Raw genomic sequence first — 27,262 nt, 5'->3', positions numbered from 1 at the left:
AAAATCCTTTGCAAATCTAAGAAGGTTTGGAATGACAGAGCAACTCCTTCTTTCGTGCTATAAAACCTATGTAATGCCCGTAATGATGTACGGCTGTCCTGCCTGGCACCTATCGCTTACAAAGAAATACAGAAATAAATTGGAAACAATTCAGAAGAGAGCCTGCAAAATAATTCTTGGGACGAATTATAAAAATTATGAACAAAGCCTGAGCCAACTCAAGCTCCCAACCCTGGAGGAAAGGAGGCATAAAATGCTGATGTAGTTTGGAGCTGACATCCTGAAGTCCTCAACACGCCGAGATATCCTTCCTCCGTTTACTTCAGAGACCCACGCACAAAAAACAAGGTTGGCAACTCTGAAAGAGGGAAAAAACTGTTGGAGTGCCTGCCAACACACTCTACAACAAGATATCTAAAATCGTTTGTGCCCTACTACGTCAGATGTTACAACAATTGTGTTCTGAAGTAGAGGTGATGGTTCATCATTTGTGTTTTTCTTGGTGCTGTATCTTGTTGTGCTTTTCTTTTTTTTGTGCTTAAATTGACGATACCCATGTTATTGCAGTGTGATAAAGGGAACGAATAAAGATTATTACTATTTTACTTAAAAGGTCAAATAAAGTCAATGATAGTAAGACCACATATGAACATAAAATTGCTGTGAGGTTTTTCAGTCCGTCTTGGTTGTGAGGTTTTTCCGTTGTAAGGTTTTTCAGCTGTGAGGTCAATTTTATGTGAACATAAAATTTTTGGGAGGTTTTTAGTCCGTCTTGGTTGTGAGGTTTTTCAGTTGTGAGGGTCAATTTTATGTGAACATAAAATTGTTGTGAGGTTTTTCAATCCGTCTTGGTGCTAGTGGGTTTTCTACAAGAGATCTAACCGCCGCAATTTAATGCTGTTGGTTGCTTGACTATTTAAAATCAGACTTTTCAAATTTTTCAATGAGTTAGGGGTCTTTTTGTTTCTGTTGTGCTGGGAATGTGCTTTTGGCTTCTGTCCCTGAAAAAGTCGAATTATCTAAAAACAAATAAGAAATAAGTCACATAAATGGAACCAATAAGTATAAATATATAAAATCAAATAAGAAGAATTGAGAAAAACTAATATTGTTTAGCTTTTGATACCTGACCTTTTGTGGCTTCACAAATAATGATCTCAAATTGAAAGGCCGATTATGAAGATATAAAAATCAGGACAACATATTAAAAAATCTGCCTTTTTTTCTCCTATGGGGATCCGCCCCTAAAAAAAAGACAAAATACAAAGAAAAATATAGGAATTTACGAAAAAAAAATTAATTTAAAATCCTGAAAAGATTCGGTTTTATAGCAATTTTTTTATGCTTCTTGAAGGATTAAAAAAAAGGAAAAAAAAAATTAAGAAAAACTTGATTGGAAAACCGATTGTTGCCATTGGATGTCGGTTATACGAGGGCTATTCAGAAAGTAGGGAACGTTTTGTTATAAAACAAAAACTAGGTACAAGAAAAATATTTTATTATATACATCTGAAAGAGTGACTAAAATGCTACTTTTCTACATAGTCACCAACAAATTAAGGCACTTTTCGTAGTGGTGGAGAGGCTTCGAAATTTCTTCATCATAGAAATCTGCCGCCTGCGATCTCAGCCACTCAGGTGACGCACGCTCGGAGCTCGTCGTCGTCATCAAAACGCTGTGTCGCTACCCAGTTATTTGTCTTCGGGAAAAAGTGAAAATCATTCGGTGCTAGGTCGGGACTGTCGGGCGGATGTGGGACAATCTCCCATTTAAATGTGTCCCACGAATCCTCTCATCAACTTTGGCGAGAAGATCGTCTGTCACAATGCTCGGGCGTCCACTCCTTTCTTCATCATGCTCGTTGGTTTGGCTATTTTTAAACCGGATGCACCATTTTCGCACTAAATTTTCATTCATTACGTCGTTGCCATACACTTCGCACAGTTGCCGATGAATTTCTATTGGTTTTTTCTAACAAAAACCGTATTACGGACTGGCGGGATTTGCAATTGCAGCGCACATTTTAAATTGAAATATTGGGAAAACGGGCAGTGCCGAGATGTTCTCGTTCTCATGGCTGGATGCCGACTAAAGCTACGAGCACGCGCATACCAAAACATACGTGATCGCCGCGTGTCTAGTGGCGTCAGACGGAAACGTTCCCTAGTTTCTGAATAGCCCTCGTATATTTATGTGAATATCGAGTACATTATAGATGCAACTGAATTTAGAGCACCCCCAATATTATTTTCAGGGAGTTAATCCCTCGAATCAGCTAAATATTACATAATGTTTTATTCTAATAAATGACCAATGGGTTAAGGTTGCCGAGCTTGTATTCATTGTCAAAAAAAAAAAATAAATAACGCTAAACAAAAAGGTTCCGGTAAATATAACAATTGTCAAACTATAAAAATATACATAAAACAAGAAAAGATCAAAAATGAAAACAGTAAAGTATGTGGATCTAAAACGGGACCAAACGATTGAAAATTAAGTTAAATTAATTTAAAACAAAAACAGTATTAATACTTCTTTTAGATTTTCCTTTTGCAATGAATTGGTGTGCTTTTTTTTTTTTTTTTTTTTTTTAATCCCACCTCCTCTCCACTCAGTGGCACTAACATAAAAAAAAAACAAATTTTAAATATTAAAAAAAACTAAATGCCACCTACAGTCTACATTTTACTAAAATTAGCAGCCAAAGAGTGGTCTTCGCATTATTGTACTTCTACTAAAATAATTTTTAATCCATATTAACAATAAAATAAAATTCTCTCCCGCAGAGAGGACCCCACCTCCACAGGAAGTCCCCGCTTGCGGTGGCTATTTACAACAACAAACAAAATTTTCTCAAATTCCAATTCTGCAAAGACGCCACTACTAAAAAAAAATATAAAAAAAATATCCCAATAAAAAATAAATAAAAAAACCAACACACCCCCCCCCCCAAAAAAAACCCTCTTTTACATTATCATTTCAGCTTATTTTTACAACACACAAAAATAAACACACTAATATTTACGAAAAACAAATAAGCTGAAATTACCACCAAACCCCATTTTTAAACTTCATTTTTTTTACTTTTTTCCTATATTTTCCTTTTTTGGCTGCTAATTAAAAAAAACAAAAAAACAATTATCAATAATTTTCTTTAAACTACCTTACTGGCAACGCTGCTTTCTCACTCACTCACGCAAAAAAACTATCTCTTACCAATAAAAAACTCAAACTCTCTCCACTACTTACTTTCTCACTCTCTTTTTCCACCCACTATATTTACAAAAAAAAATTCATAATTCACAATAAAAAAAAATACTCTCTCCACTCATTTCTTATCTTCAATAATTCCATTTTCTTCTCAATTAAACTCCTAAAACCCTCTAAACACATTACTTTCTTTCTTTTCCTTCTACTCCACACATAATAACACATATTTCCAATAATATAAGACAGAGAATTTTTCTTTTTCACATCCAAATCCGAATTTATGTCAAATTTCACCAGCTTCTTCTTTTCTTCATCACTTTGAACTTCATTTTCGCACTTTTCACTTAAATCTAGAACAAACTGAAAAATTCCCTTATTTTCATCAAACTTGATAAACTGGTGGTCTAAACTATCTTCAACTACTTTAAAACAAAAAGAACATTTTTTATCTTCATTTCTCAGGAAACGTGACAGTCTATTTCGGTAAGGCAGAATCAAATTTATGACTTAAAACATAAGCTCTCTCCCTTTTGGTTCCATGGGGAAAGAATGTTGGTTTCTAAAGGCATTTTCAAAATTTACAAATGGTTCTTTTCTTTTACGTGATATCCGTTATTTTCCTCTTCGGGAGTTAAAATCCTGGTTATTTCAGTTTTTATTTCTGTACTATCTGACATGAGAAGCCCCTTCTCTTGCAGTTGCTCTAATATCGGGAAAGAATCTTTCATGAAAACTGGGACGTTTGTGTCTGAATTTGTTGAATAAGGATTGTTTAGTAGGGGAACCAACCACTCTCTGGTCATTTGAAAGTGTTCTTGTGGTCCATTTAAAAATTCAAGTTTCATTCTAGCAAGCATATTTTGGCACAGTTTTCTAAAATCCAGTACTCCTAGACCTCCCGATTCCTTTTGGCGAAAGAGCAACTTCTTACTCAGTTTTTCTAACTTACCGCTCCATATAAAACGCCACATATAGGTTTCAGTTTTCTTTGCTATAGGTTCCGGGAGGGGTATTACTGGGGCCAGATAAAGTATTCTTGATACACAATACATGTTGACGAAAGTTGATCTCTGGAACAACGAAAGATTCCTGCCTCTATCTTTGCCACATAGCAAACACTGAATTTCGAGTACTTTCTTTTCCCATGCGTTCTGCCAGCAATTTCCTCTGACTGAAAACTCCACGCCAAGTGTCTTTACTGTAGGACTGACTTCCAGCCAAGTTTCCTTTTCCAAGCTCCTAATCCAACTCGCCTTTGCACTTTTTGTTAACGGGAGGATCTTGCTATTTTTCTTGTGAGTCCTGACGGCAAAATTTTTCTCGTACCATTCTAGGCCCCGCATTACTGTTTTAATGTCACTCACTCCATCGGCGAAGAAATTCCCATCATCCACACAAGCTTCAGACTTGAGAACTAAAGTTGGCAGTACTCTGATAACCGTTATTCTGGCTTCTATGTATTTTATCAACGGGTCGAGATAGATCTCGAAGAGAAATGAAGAGCTTGGATCACCTTGCCGGAGGGATATTTCAAGGGGAAATTCCTCAGTGAGGCTTCCATTTACCACCACTTTCGCCGCTGCGCCACGGTATAGGTTCTTGTAAAAAACGACAAACTCACCACAAAACGAATACTTCGCCGTCATCAGTTCCCATAGGACTTCCCGGACTACCGAGTTGAAAGCTTTGATAAAATCAACGCATATTCAAACTCATTTGAGATTACTTTCTGATAGTTCTTCTCTTCTAAGGAGTAAGTCGCGTAAAATTACAAGAACATGTTGGACTTTTCGACCCTTTATGCCCCCATTTTTGGTCTCTCCCAAAATATTTCCCATCAACCTTCTGAGTCTGTTCATGAGTACTCTAGAGCATAATCGGGTATCACAGGGCAGTAGAGTGATGGGCCTCCAGTTCTCGGTATGTTGCATCTCTGCCTTTTTTGGCACTAATGTGATGATCGCTAGGTTCTGATCCGGTGTAGCTCCTTCACGTATCATCTCGTTCATTGCTGATAACATGATTTCCGAGATTTCACTAAAAAACACTTTGTAAAAATCGTAGCTTAAACCATCTCTTCCTGGGGCTTTCCCTGTGTTAGTAGAACTTAAAGCTTGTTTTAGTTCATCTTCAGTTATGGGCTGACTTAACATTTCATTCTCGTCCTTTGAAACCTTTCGCTTCGCTTCAAAATCATCAAAAGCATTTGCCTCTCTTGCTCCTTTCCATTTATATAACTCTGAGAAGAAACCGTATAGCGTCTTTTTTCGTTCTTCGTGATCATCTGTTATCTTTCCATCATGTGTTTTAATTCTGTCAATTTTGCTTCCTTCTCGTTTCCTTTAGCTTTCAAGATTGTCGCCAGGCTTATTTGTTCTCCCTCATATAAATCGTTTAAACGATTTTTTACTGTCCAGTTTTCAAATCTTTTCTGCTCGATTTCCTTTAATTGTCGCCTTATTTCATGGTATTCGAAAATCGGATCGCCTGTATTTTGGTCTATTTCATCTTTCAGTTGGCTAAGGACTTTTCTTAGAAATCGTTCGTGGGCTAACCGCTCTCTTTCGCTTTCCTTTTGTAGGTATTTTAGAAAATTTACGATCTGTTCTTTAAATTTAATCCATGCTGTTAGGTGGCTTTCATCTTGTTGTCGTTCTGTGAGTATTTTTTGGATTTTTTTCTCGGATTATTTCTTTGTTTCCTTTATCCTTGATAGTATCAGGGTATAGTTTCCAATACGGAGCTCTCCTGAAACTTGTTTTCCTATTTACATCCCCTATACTTGCTCGGACCGCGTAATGATCAGAGAATAAAACGTGCTCATGCTGAATGGAATTTACAGAATTTTCCATCTCCTTGAATGTGTAAATCCTATCGATTCTACTTGCTCCTTGGTCTCCGATTCGGGTGAAAGAAGACTCATTCTTTTTCTTTAGAATGCACATGTCTGTTAAATCATATGCTTTTACCAAGCTTTTCAGATCTTCACTTACTCTCTTTTTGAGACTCGTCCCCGTTCTTGTTTGCACATCCTCTTCTCTGGCTACGCAATTGAAATCTCCCATCAATAATTTACATCCAGTTCCAGGGACGTATCTTGGTATGATATTCTGAATAAAATCAGCTCTGGCTTTGATGTTATTACTTCCCGAAGGCATGTGCACGTTTATAAGCGTGATGGTTTCAATCTGGAGGCTACATACGGTTCCATCTTCTTCAAACTTGAAATTCTCCGGGTCCACTGCAATATCCTGCTTTAAGAAAAAACCTGTGTCGAAAGATCCACTTGTTGAGAGAAATGAATAACCACTTGCCTCTATTCCACAGACACGAGAAGTGTCAACCTCCTGGACTGCTAATATATCAAAACCTGATACTTTCAGATACTTCGTAAAGACTTCCTGACGTTTTTTTTGCTTTAGCCCGTTTAAGTTCAGGGTTCCAATTGTTAAATTCATTCTAAAATTCTAAAACTGACAAAAAATATCTTCAGTTTTTTATTTCTTTCCGTTTCCTTTGTTTGACTTGGTTTCGTTTTCTGTTCCATCTGTTTTCTTTCTTTTGCTTGGTTGTTTTCGTTACAACCGATGGATACATAGCTGTGAGTCCTTTTTTGTGTTTTTATCTTTACTACTTGTTTATGAACAATATCGGAAGGTCTTTGGGCGGTAGGGGGTCTCAGGGTTCTCTTCTGGACTTCCTCTAGTTTCTTTGGTTGATTCGTTCCATTTTTCTCTTCAGGGTCGTTTTGCGCTTTTTCATTTTATTTAGCTTTATATAAATCCTTTTTTAAAATATACTCTGTGATCTTTATAATAAGATCTACGGCCGTCGATGGTGTCAATTTCCGTAGTACCTCTAGGGCGCTGCATGAGCCTGACGGCTGACTTACAACAGTCCTAGGCATTCCCCATGGTTTATTAAAATGTCTGCCAATCGGATTTGGGCTTAAAACACTGTTTTTTCTCATTTTTCTTCTGTTTCTAGGGCAATCTTTTGCTTCATGAGTTTCGTCGTGGCATATGTAGCAGGCCTTGGGTTGCTCAGGGTAAAAAACATTTATTTTCTCATCCCCACCGAAGATATTGATAGACGGTGGTATTGGCGTTTCAATGTACATTAATGAATAATTTCTGAGACCACACTGGCTAATCATGATAAACAAAAAATCGCGAAGAAAGGAAACGAGGACAATTAACAGCCAGTGAAAAAATTGAAAAATTATGCAAATATTTCGGTCAAGACCTCCGCTTGACCGTCCTCAGTGCAGAATAAAACTGATAAAAATTTAAAAACCAAACCAAATAACATAATGTTATTTCTCTGTGGGAGCATGGAGGAGAGTCACTTAACTCCTTTTTAACTCATCTAAACTCTTTGGACTCTAACCTTCAGTTCACTTTAGAACTAGAACATAACCACAAACTTCCTTTCCTAGATGTTTTAATTTTCAATAAGTCTCCTGACCTTGAATTTTCCATTTATAGAAAGCCTACGCATAACGATAGGTATTTGCATTTTTCCTCCAACCACTCTCCCTGCATAAAAAGAGGAGTTGTTATTTCTTTGGTTGACCGAGTAATAAGAATATGCTCAGAGCCTCACATAGACTCAGAATTGAACTATATTAAGGACATTTTATTTTTCAATGGTTACCCTATAAAATTACTTGAGACCATTATAGACAGAAGACGAAAAAAGGCAGGGGGGAGTGCATCAGGTCCACAAGCTCCAACAGATACCGTCCCATTGGTGGATGATAAGAAAATTTTCACTGTTCTACCCTACATTCCAAAATTGAGTGACAAATTGAAAAGAATCCTTAAAAAACATAAACTTAGCGTCGCTTTTAAAAATTCAAATATTACACAGAACTTTTTTAACAACGGCAAAGATAAAACCAGCCCCATTCTGGGTAGTGGTGTTTATAGAATTCCTTGTTCTTGTGGCTGTTTTTATGTTAGTAGAACCCAACATCAATTGGGGGAGAGGTTATCTGAGCACAAGTCCTTCAATCGACAAGGCAATGAGGTTACGCCAAAGGCCTGAGGTTTTTGATTCCGCCTTGGCGCAACATGTGTACGAGAATCCACACCATTTCATTTTGTTTGACGAGGCCTCGATCGTTGCCCCCGTTAAAGGTCTCACGCAAGTTTTCAGGGAGGCAGTTGAAATAAAAAAGCACATTCACCAAAAGGTAGCTCTCAATAGAGACACTGGAGAAATTTTTCTAAGTCCCATTTATGACAAAATTATTAATTCTGATCGTTTTTACATACATCCACAAAGTTATATTGTGCAATCGAATAGAGTCTCCGATAACAATCAAACTGGAAAGCGATCAGCCTTTAAAAGTGCTTTACGCAAAATGAAATTCTGAAATGCCATTTAGACTTGTGTTTTTTATTCAGTTACCCTTTCACCGTTACTAGGAAAGGGTCGTCCAATTTTAGTTTGGTGTTTTTATTTTAAGGTTTGGTTTTTATATTTTATCAGTTTTATTCTGCACTGAGGACGGTCAAGCGGAGGTCTTGACCGAAATATTTGCATAATTTTTCAATTTTTTCACTGGCTGTTAATTGTCCTCGTTTCCTTTCTTCGCGATTTTTTGTTTGTACATTAATGCGGTCGCTCGGCCAATGTAGACTTTTATAAATTCGTCACCACTGTATACCTTCCTTCCGATATTTAGAACAGTTCTATAAACTTGTAGTTCTTTCTTTATGTCCTCACTGGTAGCTTCTCCTGGGATTTTTCGCAACTGGACAACGATCGGGCGTCGTCCGGATCTATCCACATTTACAGGATATATGCTTTTTTGGAATCGCATCTTCGGTTCATTCGTTTTGCATTTTGATACGAGGTCATCTGCCAGCGTTACCGATTTCATACTGACTCGCACCTGTCCGAATCTCTTAAGATTATCGGAGTCGATCGCTTTCACTACTCCAGTGTTTAGGCCCAGTTCCTTGAAAAACCGATGAATGTCGATTTCTCGTACTTCATTTAGGATCGATTCTTCCATCATTCTGAAATCGAACACAACCGTACTTCTTGAAATTTTTTTTTTTTATTATTTTTTTTTTACTATATAAATAAACGCTATCAAACTCTCACTCACACTTCCTTTACACACTTTCCTTTACTTTCTCTTAACAATAATCACAAACAAATACAAAAAAAAGAAAAAAATCACAAATAATGAAAACAACCACCTAATTCTACACTCACACTTACACACTAACTTTCTCGCCAACACTCAACTTACCTATTCTTCCTTTTAGACACGCAAATCCTCCGACCAAAATTTACCGGACGGCAACCCTCGATGCCAAAAAAAATTAAGACTTACAGGTTCCCCAGCCAAAATTTAATAGCCGGCAACCCTGCAAACTGACACTTTCGGCAACCCTGCACACTGACACTTCCGGCTACGTCACAAGTGACTCATATGGTTTCCTACCATTTATACACTAAAAACAAACAAAACAAAACAAAAATACTCCCAAATTAAACACTAAGACTCACTCTAACTCCTTCTCTAAATTCCACACACAAACTCTCCCTTCTTCACACCGAATTACATACAATTATTTATTATTTTTTCAAAAACAACCACCATGAATTGGAGTGCTTTTAAGCTTTTGACCTTTTTATTTTGAAAGGTGACTTTTAATTTGGTTGTATTAGAGAGGATAATGGAAATAGTTCCTGGACTTTGGAATTGATTAAAGCCTTTTGGCCAAAGATGGTGTAAAGAGACTCGACACTGTCATGCATGGCGATTAATCCCTCCTTCTTGAAGCATAAGCGTCTGGCATTTTGTTTTTAAAATGGCCTTAAGAGGTCTCTTTTGCATAGGCTTTATTTTATTATTTTGCTCTCCTTCGGTGTAAAGAGGGAGGCTGTGTTGGCCTCTGGTGTCTTGGTGCTGCAGTGAGTTGTTAGTAGTAGAATTTTTTCTCCTTCGGTTGTACCATAATGCTCTGTGGGACACTTATATTGAAAAGGCTGAACAATGGATATATAAACATGGAGTAGGCTGTATGGTTTACTGTGCATCTAAGTTTTTAAAATAAGCTTAAGGTAGAGTAACAGAAGGTTTGACTTTTTGTTTATTTGTGTTTATCATTTGTCAAATTAGTCTTCTTGGCCCAAACAACCATTAGCAGTGCTAGTTAAAATGTTTTCCAGAATTATCAAATAATTGGTTAATTATTTAGTTTTTTTGACATGTTTGGAACTGTTTGACAGAAAGGAGGCAATGATTATAAAAAAACGACAAACGTGAAATTCATTCAAAAGTTAGCTGATAACTATATCATGATTAACCAAACCGAAAGCTTTCTGAGAGTGAACTACTGCTATCACTAACAAGGCGATGTAACGCCGAATCACCTGGGACCAACACGGTTGCGTGCACTCCTCATCCGCCCTAATATAGTCGAAGCTTCGTTACCCCCTACTATTGAGTTTCGATCTACTTTAAATCCTTCCATATGACCTTTTTTCGTCTCATTTGAAAAGGACCTAATTTTTCGTTTCGTTTATGATGGATTATCAAAAAATCAAACAATGTGTCATCCTTCATCAGTAAAACGTGGCCTAATTGAAAGCCACGATTAAGTCAGTTTTTTATGTGTGGTATCAATCCAGAGACATCTACTAAGCTGGAAATGTAAAAGCAGGTGATTGTATTTTCAGTGTAACTTTAGGCAACCCTTTGGCGTCCACTGCTGACCTGAAGGTGAAACCCTGCTTATACCAAAATGTGGAGTTCTCCCCAGGGGTTTACACTTTTTAGCTTTTATCGTACTTTTGATTCTTTTTTCTTTGACTGGCGTTTGTCGTCTTTGACTTTATCTTCTGAGTTTTCATTCCTTCAAATTTACTTTCTAAGTTTTTTTTTTCTAGGTTGAGGTGGCCCATGCTCTTGCTAAAATCGCAAGTACACAGATTCCAGTTGGTTCTTTAAATCTATTTATAGAGTATCTTTCAAAAAGCTTAGAAGATCCTTGTGAGTCATCTTCGCGTGGTATATCAATAATAATCTGGTCAATTCTCTCTGAGCGTGGCACGGAGCTCCACTTACGGACAGGTGACACATTGAAGCTGCTATTTGCCAAACTGCCGAGGGTTACGAACGAGAAGACAGTTTTGTACGTTCTCCAAGGAGTGATGGCAATGGGGAAGCATAATATGGATGGTGTAGTAAATGAATTGCTTCAGCATACCCTGCCTTTTCATGAGAATGTGAAGAAGTGCTTTAAAATGATGGCAGCAGATCATAGTCTTGGAGCAAAGATTTTGAAGCACCTCATTGTCTACCTTGGCCAAGGACAGGTTCTTGATGATCATGGTCTACCCATGGATGGGAAAATTGTGGCTCACAGGCCGCTTGCGGTAAGTGAATAGTCTTTTTTGTTTCATTTATATGATCTATTATTTTATGATGTCTTTGTATTTTTTGTTTTTTTATTATTTTATATTTTATGCTTCTATAGTAAGCTTTTTTTTTTATCTTCTTTAGTTCTTACTCTCCACCTATTTTTTTTTTTCAGGAGAATATAACCATTAAAATAAATAGATCTAATTAAATAAAGTAGATCTAGTTAAAATAAAACTAAAGATAAATCTAATAGATAATATATATATATATAAATAGATTTAATGAAAACAATAAATATATAAATAGATATAAAGATACATAAAAATATAGCAATATATGAAAATAGATATAATTGAAACTGGAGAAACAGCGATATATTTTAGGAAACTAAAAATGAGTGTCGGTGATTTAGCAGAAATTATATTTCTTTCGACTATTTTAATACCATTTTGTAGTTTTGTGCAAAAGCAGTAAACTAATATTGATCTCCCGTTGATATTAGCCTATTTAGCCTGATAAAAATAATTGTCCAGGCGTATATTTTTTCACTGATTCATTGATTAAACATTATCTCAGATAGGCCTACTATATACGTTTATTTTCTTAACGTGCCTGTACGTTTACTATTTATTAAGTACTTTTACTATTTAGTAATTACTATTTGCTTGACTGCCTTCGCCCTACTCCCTTTCATCCAGAATAATATTTTGACAGTAAAAATGGCATGTTTTTATTTTAATGAGATAGGGGTTTAAAAAGCCAATCATAGGCCTCTCGGTGTGTTCTGAATATGCTTATTGCATTTTTTTTTGGGGGGGGGTCGTCCCATATTGGATGATGTTCCATCCTTTTGCAAAGTCTTGCTAATTTTATAATTTAAATTATCTCTAAAAAGAAGCTCGGTTGGTGTGAAAATTACACGTCGTTGTGTTTCTGTCAAGCAAAGACCGTGTATATGGGAGTTATCTAGGTGCAATATACACAGTTATGCCTCGACATCAACGATATGTGGAATAAATATGGAAATAAATGTTTGACGTATTTTTGAATTCGCTTTTCGACTTAGATGGATTGCAGCTTTTTTTTAGTAAACTGGTTTTCAGCTAATTTCCATTTATATTTATTTTCGTAATGGGGTTTGTTCAAAAAACAAACAACAACAAAAAACACACAAAGAAAACACTAAAAAAATCAATACAACAGAATATTTAACCCTCCTTTAGCTTTTGCTTGTTTAGAGTAACCCCATAAACATAGGAGTAAAATTTAAAAAAGGGGAAAAAAAAATCGGCACTTGCCCAGCTCCTGGTCGCAACAAACTTTCCAAACAACAACTCATTCCACCTGCTAACACACCCGAAAAATCTCGGTTTCCATCCAACAAAAAATTGAACAATTTGTTTCCATGTTTTTTGGGTGGGAACTTGAGAGCAAATGAAGTTCAATTTAACTATTTTTCTAAAATCATACACCGAAAACAAACCGTTTTAAGATCTCCATGGAAATCACACACATTTTCTGACTTCTTCAAATATGTAATGCTAATTATGATAATAAGTTTGATATGTAATGCTAATAATAATAATAAGTTTAATATGTAATGCTAATATTAATAATATGTCGCTGATAAGTTTCTTCAAAAATCTGGGTTTTACTACAGTATTGTAAGCATTTAAAAAAAAGAAAAACGAAATCATGCAAATAAAACAGTCGTAAACACGTTTTTCAATTAAAACGATTGTTTATCACAAAGATAGAAAAAAAAATACCTGCTGACGAAACCTTAAATGAAATTCGAGTTATAGAGACGTTCTAAAATAAAGCACGTCTATGCTAGGTTTTGTCACTTCCAAACTTCCTGACATTGCTATAGATTGAATTATATGTCATGTCAATATCTTGACATGACAAGATTGAATTATTAAGTGTTATTAAGCCTTAGTCCATTTAGAAATGGCGTAGACATATGACCCCCAGAGATCCCAACTTGTGTTTTTGTTTTTCAGTAATTTCTTTACTGATGATGATCTTTTTTTAAAATTTAACCCCCTCTCCCAAATTATTGCTCCCTCCATGAATTGAATTCTTGCAAACGAAACTGATACATTGCTTCAGTCTGCTGTAAAGAATTTGAATGGGAAAATTCTTGGACTCTCTGAAGCCTTTTTGCCGTTGATGTATTCAGTCATTTTCCAGAATTCACTGGTATACTTTGTGACGGGTTCGCAGCGTCACTGTAACGGGCATCCAGTTTCAATTAATTTCTTCTATAAACTACCCGATTAGCAATATTGCAAAGTAGCTCTTGGTAGCAAAAGGGCGTAAAGGACTGAGGGTATTAAGTTGGAACTTTTGGAGAATTTAGAGCAGGATTAACAATTAACCAAAAAGAAAATATTTACATGCTACTGCTACTACTACCACTACTGCTACTCCTACGGCTACTAGTACCACTACTGCTACTACAGCAACTGCTTCTGAAGTGACTACTACTAAGACTGAGGTCATGTATATGTACTTTTAGCCCTTGGACGGCTCTAAAACTTTTTCCAAATCTGCCTCTTTTAATAGCCAATTTATTTTACAGACAGTCATAGCAGTGGGTGTTATGGCTACTGAAATTGAGTTTAACAAAACTCTTGAAGCCCAGTTTGCTCAGACATTTGGCTCCTTACTGTTGTTGGCCGGTTGCTTTCTCGACACAAATGTGTCGGCTATGCCCCCTCCATCCCCAAGTGATAAGCAAGAGAAAAGTTTTTTAGCACCGAAAAAAGAAACCTATAAGCTAAATCCTTTTACGTAAGTTTTTTTTTGCAATTACATGCACCATGGAATTTGTATTTTCTACTGACATGTGTGCAATTTTAACATTCAGTGGTTTTAGCAGTTTTTGATTTTGTGCAGTTTTAAATTCATAGAAATATGTCGAGCAAAAAGAAAAAAACAACTCCCACAAGCTTTAAAAAAATTTCAAAATTTCTCCCTTTTTTCTTCTTCTTCCAAATAATGTGTTTTTTTTTGTGAGAGTAGCAAGGACATTAAAATTTAAATTCAAACCTAAACAAAAAATTAAATCTGGCTGTTTTAATAAGTTAAGTGGAAATTTACATTATCATTTATATCCTTATAAGTCAGGGAATTAGGAAAAAATCAGGGAAAATCTGGAATTCAGTTAAAGAGAAATCTGGAACTCAGGAAATCAGGAAATTCAGGAAAATTCAGAAGTCAGGAAAATCTGGAATTCATGAAAAAGACGCCAATATGCAGTCATGCAGTTTTTAGTTAGAGTGGGTGCCAAAAAAAGAAATGTGGGTGAAATATCAGAAAAATAACTAAATGGGACCAAACAGCTTATGAAACTGCAACTGTGTTTGAAAGGTGCAGTCATTCAACAGACTATTCATGTTTGAATTTTTAGAGACGAACAGCGTTGTCATGTATAGCAAATTAGTTTTGCTTGTTTATTTTCACAGTTCAACGTGGCAACAATGATGAAAATGTGGTACCGCCCTAATTACTCCATAATTTTGAAACAACCAAAAAAATCATGAAAAATCGCGGTTTTCAGATGTGAATAGACCTGAGGTGGGTTCCTGGGAGGGGGGGGGGGTGAAAATACTTTTATTTTAATGTGACAGTACTTCAATATAGGTTTGATCATATATTCTAATATTAAAACTAATTCAGTTTATTTTTAATTTAGATGGCATTTTATGTTTGAGGGGAGCATTGGACATTTATACCACGGATCTGTTAATGTTCATTTTTGACAATTGGCTTACTATATTTATTTCTTAGGTTATTGATTGGAGTATATGATGTGCGAAATGTTGTGGTGAAAATAACAGGAAAGTTCTCGTTATGATTTGGTCAAATTTGGGTTTCGAACAGGGATGTCCATCACTCTCTGAAATTACTTTAAAACTTTTTTGTAAATAAATTTTTCGAACATTTAAAGGCAAATAGGGCACTGATGTTGGTTATTGACATGTGTGACTTATGCGTGTTCATGTTTGGGGATGCTATATTGTTTGTGGCAAAATCAAGGGATAAAGTGCAGTATCTTATTGATAGGACAAGTGATTATTTAAAGAAGAAGAATCTATGTCTAGACGTGAAGTTGGTGGACGCGTGACGACGCGTGACGGAAGACGCGTGACGGAACAATGCAGAGATTGAATGAGGGTATAAAAGGGGTTTATAATGAGTGAAAGATAAGTTTACATATTTAGATTGTAATTTAATAGCAAAGGGTAAATTCGGTGAAGAAATAGTAATAAGTTTAGCAGATGAAAATGGAGGCTTTTATTTCCTGACTGCAAAGCCCGAATAAAAAAAAACAAACATTTTTTTGATAATAATCCAGGGTATGCCTTTTAATTTGGGGAACATGAACGTGCTTCTAACCTGGAAAGTGTTCAAGTTTAGTATTTTGAGCAGATCTGTGTTGGGAAAGCAGATATGTCAATAATTTTGTAAATTTGAGAGAATTGGGGGTGATGTAATTGATAAGTCAAACACTGGTAACTATGATTAAGTTTCGGGAAAAGTTTCGGAAGATGTGAAGATTCCTTCTTCCAAAAATAGCATGCTCCGATGCCCTTCGCGTGAATAAGGCCCGTAGAACCAGTATGGACTTGGATTTAGTGTATGTGGAGTCGGAGTTGTAGTACATTTTTGCTGAATGCAATCGGAGTCGGAGTTTGAATCAGTATATTGAAATTGTCTGGAATCGGAGTTGGTTATAACTTATAAAATCTAGCTAAGAGAAGCTACTACTAACAACTCACTGCAGCACCTAGCCGCCTAAGGCCAAGAGCTCCCAACCATCCCAACCTATTCAAAGCCTTCCTCTTCACTTCCTCCCAGGAAGTTCCCATTTCCATTAAATCTTTCTTTATGACAACCTCCTAACCCAACCGCGGACGATCTGCTTCCCGTCTCTTTGGTAGTCTGTCATCCTTCTTCCGCAGAACATGCCCTAACCATCTCAACCTTTCTCTCATTATCAAACAGTTCGTGGTAACGAACTGTAAGTAAGGAGCGACCCGGCTCAATAGTAACCGAAACTCTAGAAAACGGGTTTTTTATGCCAATACATACATGAAATGAATCAGATTTTAATGCTGATTTCAAATATATAACTTTCATCAAGTTTTGTACTACCCATAAAAAGTTACTCGCCTGAGAAAATTTGGCTGATTTTCAAAAAAGGGGGAAAGACCACCTAAAAATTAGAACCTTAATGAAAATCACACCAACATATTCAGCCTTCTGAAGATTTATCAAGTATCTATCTATAAAAATGTAGAATTTTGCATTTTTTGCTAGAAGAAAGATACGGATGCGTGTTTATTTGTTTTTTTTCACAGAGGTGAGCTTATGGACCCAGCGGTTCTTGAATATCGTGGTTTGACTCGCTCAAATGGCAATTAAAAGATCTAGAGTGGTTTTTACGTGACAAAAAGAATGGAGGGCAACTAGCCGCCCTCCCATGCCCCTGTTTTCCCCAAAGTCGTCCGATCAAAATTTTGAGATAGCCATTTTGTTCAGCATGGTCGAAAATATGAAAACCATGTCCTTTAGGATGACTTAATCCCCCGAATTCCCCGGGGGGAGGGCTAGAAGTTATGAACTTTACCCAATTTTAACATATAGTATTGGTTATTGGGAAGTATACAGAAGTGTTCAGGAGGGTTTTTTTCTGGTAGTGGGGGTGGGTGGGTCGGGGGTTATGTTGAAGGATCTATCCATGAAGGAAGTTTTCATGGGGGAAGGGAAATTGCCATGAAGGCGGTGCCGGACTTGCCAGCATTATTTATTGGTTATTGTGAAATATACAGACATTTTCAAGAAGGATTTTTTTCTGGAGGGTGGGGCTGGAGGAGGGGGTCACTCGGAAGAATCTTTCCGTGGAGGATGTTTCTTTGGGGTAAAGGACATTTCTATGAAGGGAGCGCCGGATTTCCAAGCATTATTTAAAAAACCATCAGAAATTAAATTAAAAAAAAAGAAGTTTTTTTCAACTGAAAATAAGAAGCAACATTAGAACTTAAAACGAACAGAAATTATAACGTATATGAGGGGGTTTTCCCCCAAGTCAATACCTCGCTCTTTACACTACAGTTTTTTTTTAGTGCTTTTTTAATTAATTTTTTTTTCAACTTTTAACGTAAAGAGCGTGGTATTCGCTAAGGGGAGAACCCCCTCATATACGTAATAACATATACGTAATAAAAAAAAAAACAATAAAAAAACAAGCGATACGGCTCAATAGTGATCGAAACTTTTAAAAACGGAATTTTGATGTCAATAAATGTATTAAAAGAATGGGTTTATAATGCTGATTCTAAATATATAAATTTTATTAAGTTTAGTAATACTCATCAAAGGGTACGAGCCTGAGAAAATTTACCCGATTTTTTAAAGAGGGGGAAACATCCCCTACAAGTGAAAGAATTTTAATGAAAATCACACCGTTAGATTCAGCGTATCAGAAAACCCTATTACATAGGTTTCAAGCTCATATTTGCAAAAATCTGCAACTTTGTATTTTTTGCGAGAAGAAAAATATACGAATATAGAAGTTAGCTACGTAAGTTAATTTGTAAATTACGTCATAACCAAATTTAGAGACATCCATTTAGCAAAAGAAAAGTAAAATTTTTATGCAAATTTTGTTTACTTATTCAATGACGGTGGACCAAAATAAAAGCTGCATTAACTAAAAAAAGATCAGAAATTAAATAAAAAAAACAAGTTTTTTAAACTGAAAGTAAGGAGCGACATTAAAACTTAAAACGAACAGAAATTATTCCGTATATGAAAGGAGCTGTCCCCTCCTCAACCCCTCACTCTGTACGCTAAAGTTTGACTCTGTCTCACAAATTTATTTTTTAAAACAATAAAAAACTTTAGCGTAAAGAGCGAAGCGTTGAGGAGGGGGCAGCCCCTTTCATATACGGAATAATTTCTATTCGTTTTAAGTTTTAATGTCGCTCCTTACTTTCAGTTTAAAAAAAACTTGTTTTTTTTATTTAATAGCTATAGAAAGCGGGATTGAACCACACTTTTCGTACAGCCTACTGTTTGAAATACGGTTCGTCAGCCGGGTACCCAGAAAAATCCATAGGCAATATCTCTGGAAAACATCTAGTTTGGAGTGCTAGTTCTTGAAAACAAAGTTTCAAGCGCTTTTTGGAGAGCCTCCCTCTTTACATTCTCCCAGGAAGTTCCTATTTTCATTGAATCTCTCTGTATGACATCCTCTCACCCCGACCGCGAATCATCGACTTTCCGTTCAGCCCTAGACGGTTGGCTGAAAAGGACAGTCTTCGGCAATCCTTCATCTGCAGAACGTGCACTAGCCATCGCAACCTTTCTCTCATTATAGCCCTAGAAAGCGGCATTGAACCAAACTTTTCGTACAACCTATAGTTTATGTTATCGTTGTAGCTTCCAATATTCTAATCTTCGTTCGCAGACTTGTCTTCCTATTCCTCCAAACTTCTTTTAACTGTGAAAAAAAAAACACCCTGAGCCTTGGCTATTCTACTTTTAACATCTTCAGTGCACCCACCGTCTTTACTAATAATGCTACCAAGGTAAGTGAAGCTGTCCACTTGATCGATCTTTTCGTTACCCAGCATCACCTTTTCATCTTGACTTATTCCTAGCCTTAGCGACTTAGTCTTCTTCTTCTTATTTTTTTTTTTGAAGGGATGAGCTTGGTTATTCGGTAAGTATGAGAGGGGGTGGGTATATATATATATGAACCCATTATATATATATGATGCAGACTAGGCAGCATTCTGTAGGGGAATGTAGGGAATTGGCAGAATCGTGGAGATTTTTATAGTGTAAATTTTATTGATAAAATATTCTTATTGTCTCTTAAAATAGTTTTTTAAATAGTTTTATAGTTTATATAGTTTTCGTATTTTTTTGCTTGTTATAGTCTATTTAAGTGTTTTTTTTAATAATTAGGATTTGTTTAAATAGTTCTTATAGTATGTTAAAATGTTTTTTTTTTAAATAGTTCGTTTTATTGATATATAGGAATAATGAGAAATAAAGATTAGGAAAATTCTCAAGCTGGGGAAATTCCTAAGATTGGGACTTAATTGTGGAATTCTTTTTTTGTAGGCTGATTATGCGTTGTATTTTCGCATTTATTTATGTCTTGGATATCAAGTGCTTTCGCTTTTTTTTTCCTGTTGGCTTTTGTGAATTTTTGCGCAGTAACTTTAAATTATTGATTGTTTTAGAACTTGTAAACATTGGGCGTTTTGCCTTAGAATGGCTGTTCACTTGGATGGCGGCTTGTCCTATTTCACACCCCTTGAATTGTTTTGAAGCAATTCATATTATTTACCTTCTTCAGTGATCAGACTTGCTGCTTTAAGTATTTTTTGCTGTAAATGAAAATGCTAAGGATTTTGTTAGAAAAATATTTTGAATTTATTTGCACAGACTATGCTCATTGATTCATCCATATTTTTTTAATTATATAATTTCCTTTTAAATTATTCTAAAATTTAAAGTAGCTCAAGAATTATTTATTATATTTTCTTTTAAATTTTAGATGCATAAGAGAAGCTGCACAGAACGTTGCAGCTTGCATGACCATGAACTTGACTGCGCAGACATTGCAGTTCAAAATACTTTGAACTTAACTGTGCAGACTATGCTCATTGACTCATTCATTAATTTATTTTTAATTAAATGATTTTTTGTAAATTATTCTAAAATTTTGTGTAGCTCAATAATTATTTATTATATTTTCTTTTAAATTTTAGATTCGTAAGAGAAGCTGCACAGAATGTTGCAGCTCGCATGAACATGAACTTGACTGTGTAGACAATGCAGTTGAAAATATTTTGAACTTAACTGCACAGACATACTCATTGATTCATTCATTAATATTATTTGTGGTTATATGATTTTTTTGTAAATCAGACTAAAATTTAAAGTAGCTGAAGAATTATTTATTTTATTTTATTTTAAATTTTAGACGCGCCAGAGAAGCTGCACAGAACATTGCAGCATGTATGAAACTGAACATGACTGCACAGACAACGCAGATCAAAATACTTTGAACTGACCTGTGAAGACTATGCTTATTGATTCAGTCATTAATTTTATTTTTAATCATGATTTCTTGTAAATTATTCTTCAATTTAAAGTAGCTCAAGAATCATTTATTGTATTTTCTTTTAAATTTTGGATGCGTAAGAGAAGCTGCACAGAACGTTGCACCCTGTATGGAATTGAACGTGACTGCAGAGACAATGCAGTTCAAAATATTTTGAACTAAACATTGATTCATTCATTAATTTTATTTTAATCATGATTTCTTGTAAATTATTCTTAAATTTAAAGTAGCTCAAGAATCATTTATTGTATTTTCTTTTAAATTGTTTATGCATAAGAGAAGCTGCACAGAACGTTGTAGCTTGCATAAACATGAACTTGAATGCACAGACAATGCAGTTCAAAATATTTTGAACTTATCTGCGCAGACTATGCTCATTGATCCATTCATTAATGTTGTTTTTAATTATAGGATTTCCTTGTAAATTATTCTTAAGCTGCACAGAACGTTGCAGCTTGCATGAACATGAACTTATCTGCACAGACTATGCTCATTGATTCATTCGTTAATTTAATTTTTAATCATGATTTCTTGTAAATTATTCTTAAATTTAAAGTTGCTCAAGAATCATTTATTGTATTTTATTTTAAATTTTGGAGGCGTAAGAGAAGCTGCACAGGACGTTGTAGCTTGCATGAACATGAACTTGACTGCGCAGACAATGCACTTCAAAATATTTTGAACTTATCTGTGCAGACTGTGCTCATTGATCCATTTATTAATCTTGTTTTTAATTATATGATTTCCTTGTAAATTATTCTTAAATTTAAAGTAGCTCAAGAATCATTGATTGTATTTTCTTTTAAATTTTGTATGCGTAAGGAGAAGCTGCACAGAACGTTGCAGCATGTATGGAATTGAACGTGACTGTACACACAACCCAGTTCAAAATATTTTGATCTGAACTGTGCAGACTATGCTCATTGATTCATTCATTAATTTTATTTTTAATCATAATTTCTTGTAAATTATTCTTGAATTTAAAGTAGCTCAAGAATCATTTATTTTATTTTATTTTAAATTTTGGATGCGTAAGAGAAATTGCACAGAACGTTGCAGCTTGCATACACATGAACTTGACTGCACAAACAGTGCAGTTCAAAATATTTTGAACTTATTTGCGCAGACTATGCTCGTTGATTCATTCATTAATGTTTTTTTTAATTATATGATTTCCTTGTAAATTATTCTTAAATTTAAAATAGCTCAAGAATCATTTATTGTATTTTCTTTTAAATTTTAGATGTGTAAGAGAAGCTGCACAAAACGTTGCAGCTTGCATGAACATGAACTTGACTGTGAAGACAATGCAGTTCAAAATATTTTGAACTTATCTGCGCAGACTATGCTCATTGATTAATTCATTAATGTTGTTTTTAATTATATGATTTCCTTGTAAATTATTCTTAAATTCAAAGTAGCTCAAGAATCATTTATTGTATTTTTTTTTTAATTTTAGATGCGTAAGAGAAGCTGCACAGAACTTTGCGGCTTGCATGAACATGAACTTGACTGTGAAGACAATTCAGTTCAAAATATTTTGAACTTATCTGCGCAGACTATGCTCATTGATCCATTCATTAATCTTGTTTTTAATTATATGATTTCCTTGTAAATTATTCTTAAATTTGAAGTAGCTCAAGAATCATTTATCATATTTTTTTTTTAATTTTAGATGCGTAAGAGAAGCTGTACAGAACGTTGCAGCTTGTATGAACATGAACTTGACTGCGCAGACAATGCAGGACTTTGAATCCTTGGATTCCTCTCCAAGAATCAATACTTTGTGCAATAGAATCGCCTCTGTCGCTAGGTAAGACAATCCACCACTTAAAAATCCAGATTCCTACCGTCTTTACTAATAATGCTACCTAGGTAAGTGAAGCTGTCCATTTGATCGATCTTCTCGTTACCCAACATCACCTTTTCACCTTCACTTATTCCTAGTCTTGGAGTCTATTTTAGTAGACTCCGAAGTGTTGGTAACATCGTTTCGAGAACCTGAAATTATTAGTTTGTATCAAGCATCGTCATATTGTCTTACGTCTGTTCAGCTATCCTGCCATTTAGAATCCTTTTAGATAAGGTGTATTCTGCCCTCAAAGGATATACATTTGGGGATAGCTGAATATAGCTTTTTTAGTGCTAATGTTTATTCGAGTACGAATGTTGGTATTTGTATGCATATAGATAAAACAAAGTATACTCAATAAACTTACCTGTTTTTTCAATTTCTTCCAGGGTCAGAGGGAACCGTCATAATAACTTTATGTAAAAATTGTAATATGTAAAACAAAAAATTTATTGTTAAAGCTTCATACTAACTATACTAAAATCATTTATTTTTCACCCACAATACAAATCAGAAAGCTACAAATGCTTTTTCAAAGGATTTTAATGGTGTTTTGCCTCTTTCTGTCTTCCTCTTTTACGTTCGTACCATGATTTGAATTGATGAATATAGAATCGCCGCAAAAATTATGCTTGGGCACGTTGATACACTGTCTGTCCCCAACCTGCCGTATTAACTTGCATATAGTGACCACGTGTTCGATCTAACAAACAGGAAAAAAAAAAGAAAAACAGGAAAAGAAAAGCTAATATAAAAACATAGCAAAAAAGAATTAAAACGAAATCACTACAATATTGTTGTACAGGGACTTCACGGATAAGTCAGTGATGAATGCCTAGTGTAGTATATTAATATATTAATATACTACATATTATATTTATATACTATGTATACTATATACTAGTATATTTAATATATTACATAGTAATATAGTATATTAAAAATATAAATATATTTTTAACCTCGAGGCATTGTCTATCAATTATCAGGACTGTAGTAACTGAAAAACATAATCCTAATAAAACTGATATTGCAAGGGCCTAAGAAAATATAAACAGCGGCTGCGTACAGAACTGAGTGATCACAAACCTAGAGCATAACTTAGCCAGCGATTTTCTATTATATCTTTCAAAATTTGAACGATTGTAGCGTGTTCAACTCAGGGTTGCCAACTGCTGACGTCCAAAAAGAGTGCAAATCAAGGCCAAAAAAAGAATAATTTTTGCTCAAAAAGAGTGCAAATCAAAAATTTTTTATGCGCACAGCTGCCGCTGCTCGCGCATCACCTTTGAGGTATAAAAGAGTGCATTTAAATGGAAAGTGTGCAAGTTGGTAACCCTGTTCCTTGGGTAAATTAAACTTCTGATGAAGCTGCCAACTACTGACGCTCAAATAGAATGAAAAATTACACTCAATAAGAGTGATTTTCACTCTTCCTTATCCCCTCTAAGATAAAAAAGAGTGCATTTCCTCGAAAAGTTTGTAAGTTGTCAACCCCGGTTCCGCTCATCTTTAATATCAGATAGTGCCCCCACTCGAAATGAAGTGCGATCTTTACACGGAAAATAATTCATAATCAAGAGTGGTCATCAAGGAATCTGAGTTGATTGATAAATGCAGTGGTGCCAATTGAAAAATGCTTTTTCCCCCCTGGAATTTTTTGGTCCCCCTCCTTGATATGGAAAATAAATCCTTTGAGGGATATTTTCATTGAAAAATGTCGCCCCCCCTGGATATGGAAAATATGTTTTGCCACCTCCCCTAAGTTTTCTTGAATTGGCACTACGAACTAATTACTTGCATTTTCGATGTCGACGCTTCAATCCAAAACTTTTGCTCCTTCAAGTTCATTCTCTCTATTTTTTTTCGCTTTTTAACGAAACCAGAGTCCAAAAACAAAGTTTTGGGCCAACCAAAAGTCAATTTCTGGAGTCGTCTCTCATCTATCCTACATTAAGTTTTTTCTTATTTATTTGATTTCAGAGTTCTCACAGTCGAAGCTACAAGCTATTTGGAAGACATAGTGGCCTTATTTAGCCATGCAATGAAAATGAACATGGAGCGATATCGCGTAACGGCTGCGCCTTTTCTCGCAGAGGTTTGCCCTTTTTTCGAAATATTGTGTTAAAGATTTTATTTCAGTCTTTTATAGAGGATATCATATGTAAACTAAAATATGCCTGTAGAAATAATAGTGTGTCAATTTCCACATTGAGGGGAAGGAATTTTCTTATGAGATCCTTTCTTTTCTCGTGAAATATCACCTCATATCATACCCCAAAGTTCCATGAATGTAACTAGCATTAGAAGGAGGGGGAGTCTAAGAAATATATTATGAAATGGACGATTTTGACATTGAAAACTATTTGAGTCTTTATTTCTAAGCTGCGGTCTTGTGAACTCGATTTGAAGAAAATAGTAGAATTTATCAAAAGCTTTCTATTTCCATAAATGCAACTAGCATTAGTAGGAGGGGGAGGCTAAGTGCAAACTCTGAATTCTTCACATCTCTTGTTTAATTTTGAACAAAATAATGACTTTTTGATAAGGTGTTCCTTTCGGACTTACTAATCTGTTTTAAGCAATTTCCGCATCAAATGTACATCAATTTCTCGGTATCATAATGTATTATTAAAAAATCCATGTGTGAATGGGAAGGGGTAATTTTGTTGTCTTTTCATTCTTTGTTCGATGAAAATACCAAAAACAGCATTTCCCAATAAAAAACCCGAATTACGAGGTATCTCAAAAATGTGAAGAGGCGGTGAAAAATCGAGGGGACCAGCTGCTCACTCCCCCATCCTACCAATTGATGCTACTGCACTGATAACAAGGATATGGGGATGGGCTAATTTTATTGTCTTTTCATTTTTTTCGATATACCAAAAACAGCATTTCCCAATACAAAAACCCAAATAACAAGGTATCTTAAAAATGTGAAGGGGCGATGAAAAAATCTAGGGCACCACCTACTCACTCCCCCCTCTTACCAATTGATGGTACTGCTCGTGATAAGAAGGATATGAGGAGGGGGTAATTTTATTGTCTTTTCATTTTTTTTTTCGATGAAAATACCAAAAACAGCATTTCCCAATAAAAAACCCAAATTACGAGGTATCTGAAAAATGTGAAGAGGCGGTGAAAAATCTAGGGGACCACCTACTCACTCCCCCCTCCTACCAATTGATGCTACTGCACGTGATAACAAGGATATGGGGAGGGGCTAATTTTATTGTCTTTTTATTTTTTTTTCGATGAAAATGCCAAAAACAGCATTTCCCAATACAAAAACCCAAATAACAAGGTATCTTAAAAATGTGAAGGGGCAATGAAAAAATCTAGGGGACCACATACTCACTCCCCCCTCCTGCCAATTGATGCTACTGCACGTGATAAGAAGAATATGGGGAGGGGGTAATTTTATTGGCTTTTCATTTTTTTTTTCGATGAAAATACCAAAAACAGTATTTCCCAATAAAAAACCCAAATAAAGAGGTATTTTAAAACTGCGAAGGGGCGGTGAAAAATTTTAGGGGACTACCTACTCACTCCTCCCCTCCTACCAATTGATGGTACTGCAGGTGATAAGAAGGATATGGGGAGGGGGTAATTTTATTGTCTTTTCATTTTTTTTTTCGATGAAAATACCAAAAACAGCATTTCCCATTAAAAAACCCAAATAACGAGGTATCTTACAAATGTGAAGGGGCGGTGAAAAATTCTAGGGGACTACCTACTCACTCCTCCCCTCCTACCAATTGATGCTACTGCACGTGATAACAAGGAGCATATTAGAAATCATAGGAATAATATAGAAATTTTCTCCGCGAAAAGGGTTTGGAAATTGACAAGTTAAATAGAACATATAAAAAACTAGAGCAACAAGTGGGAAGATAATCAGGTCTGGGAGGCATGGGCTAAGAGCTACCCTTCTTGTAAGTTCTTGTTAAGAAGCTTTATTATGTTATGTTAAATATAAGATTAATTACAGTTTATAAAGTTTGCCACTCTTGGATGCGTTAGAGAATGTGTGTATTTCTTTTAAAGTCATAATATTTGCTGATGTTGTAAGCTAGGATGTATAAGACTGATGGACGAAAGCCTTCTTGGCTTATCTCATAATAGAATTTGGTAATTTAGGCCCATTTGCACATTTAGAACTTAGACACGAAGTTGAAATTAACTTTGTAATTCAGTGTTTTCAAACGATGTAGACTGTGCATGTAAATATATTTTTTATTTTGCCGAAATAAGATCTGTGTTTTATATGCCTTTGAAACCAATTCAAGTGTTCTCTCGACATTCTTGATGAATTATGTTCATAGGAGATAAAGAGATGGGAATAGACGCAGAGTAAGGGGGTTAAGTGGCCAAGACCACCCGAGGGAAATTTACAGGGGGCTCAGTCCACTCCCTCCAAAAAACACCCCTATTGTTGTCCTATTGTTCTACTTGTATTTTGTTGTTTAAGATGGAAAGGCAGTGTGGGCTTGGTCGCTATTTACGCCTTTGAAGCCAATTCAAGTGTTCTTTCTGACATGAAATATGTTGACCAACATAAAGGGATGGGAATAGACGTAGAGTAAGGGGGTTAAGTGGCCAAGACCTCTCCCGAAGGAAATTTACAAGGGGCTCAGTCCACCCCCTCCAAAAAAC

The 27,262-nt window shown here is 35.4% G+C and overlaps 1 protein-coding gene across 1 annotated transcript in view; it reads left to right on the top strand.

The window, feature by feature from the left end:
* c11.1 (maestro heat like repeat family protein c11.1) overlaps positions 1 to 27,262 on the top strand; it is a 211,503-nt gene that overhangs the window by 143,088 nt on the left and 41,153 nt on the right. Inside the window, exons 17-20 of the mRNA XM_089097791.1 lie at positions 11,126 to 11,614; positions 14,188 to 14,399; positions 22,430 to 22,567; positions 24,590 to 24,704. Of these exons, the coding sequence (XP_088953917.1) occupies positions 11,126 to 11,614; positions 14,188 to 14,399; positions 22,430 to 22,567; positions 24,590 to 24,704 (954 nt within the window). The remainder of the gene's footprint in view (positions 1 to 11,125; positions 11,615 to 14,187; positions 14,400 to 22,429; positions 22,568 to 24,589; positions 24,705 to 27,262) is intronic.

The sequence above is a fragment of the Artemia sp. Qi Xiang Cuo genome, chromosome 12, assembly GCF_049724085.1.
Source record: "Artemia sp. Qi Xiang Cuo chromosome 12, ASM4972408v1, whole genome shotgun sequence".
Classification (NCBI taxonomy): domain Eukaryota; kingdom Metazoa; phylum Arthropoda; class Branchiopoda; order Anostraca; family Artemiidae; genus Artemia; species Artemia sp. Qi Xiang Cuo.
This window is presented reverse-complemented; position numbering and strand designations above follow the sequence as displayed.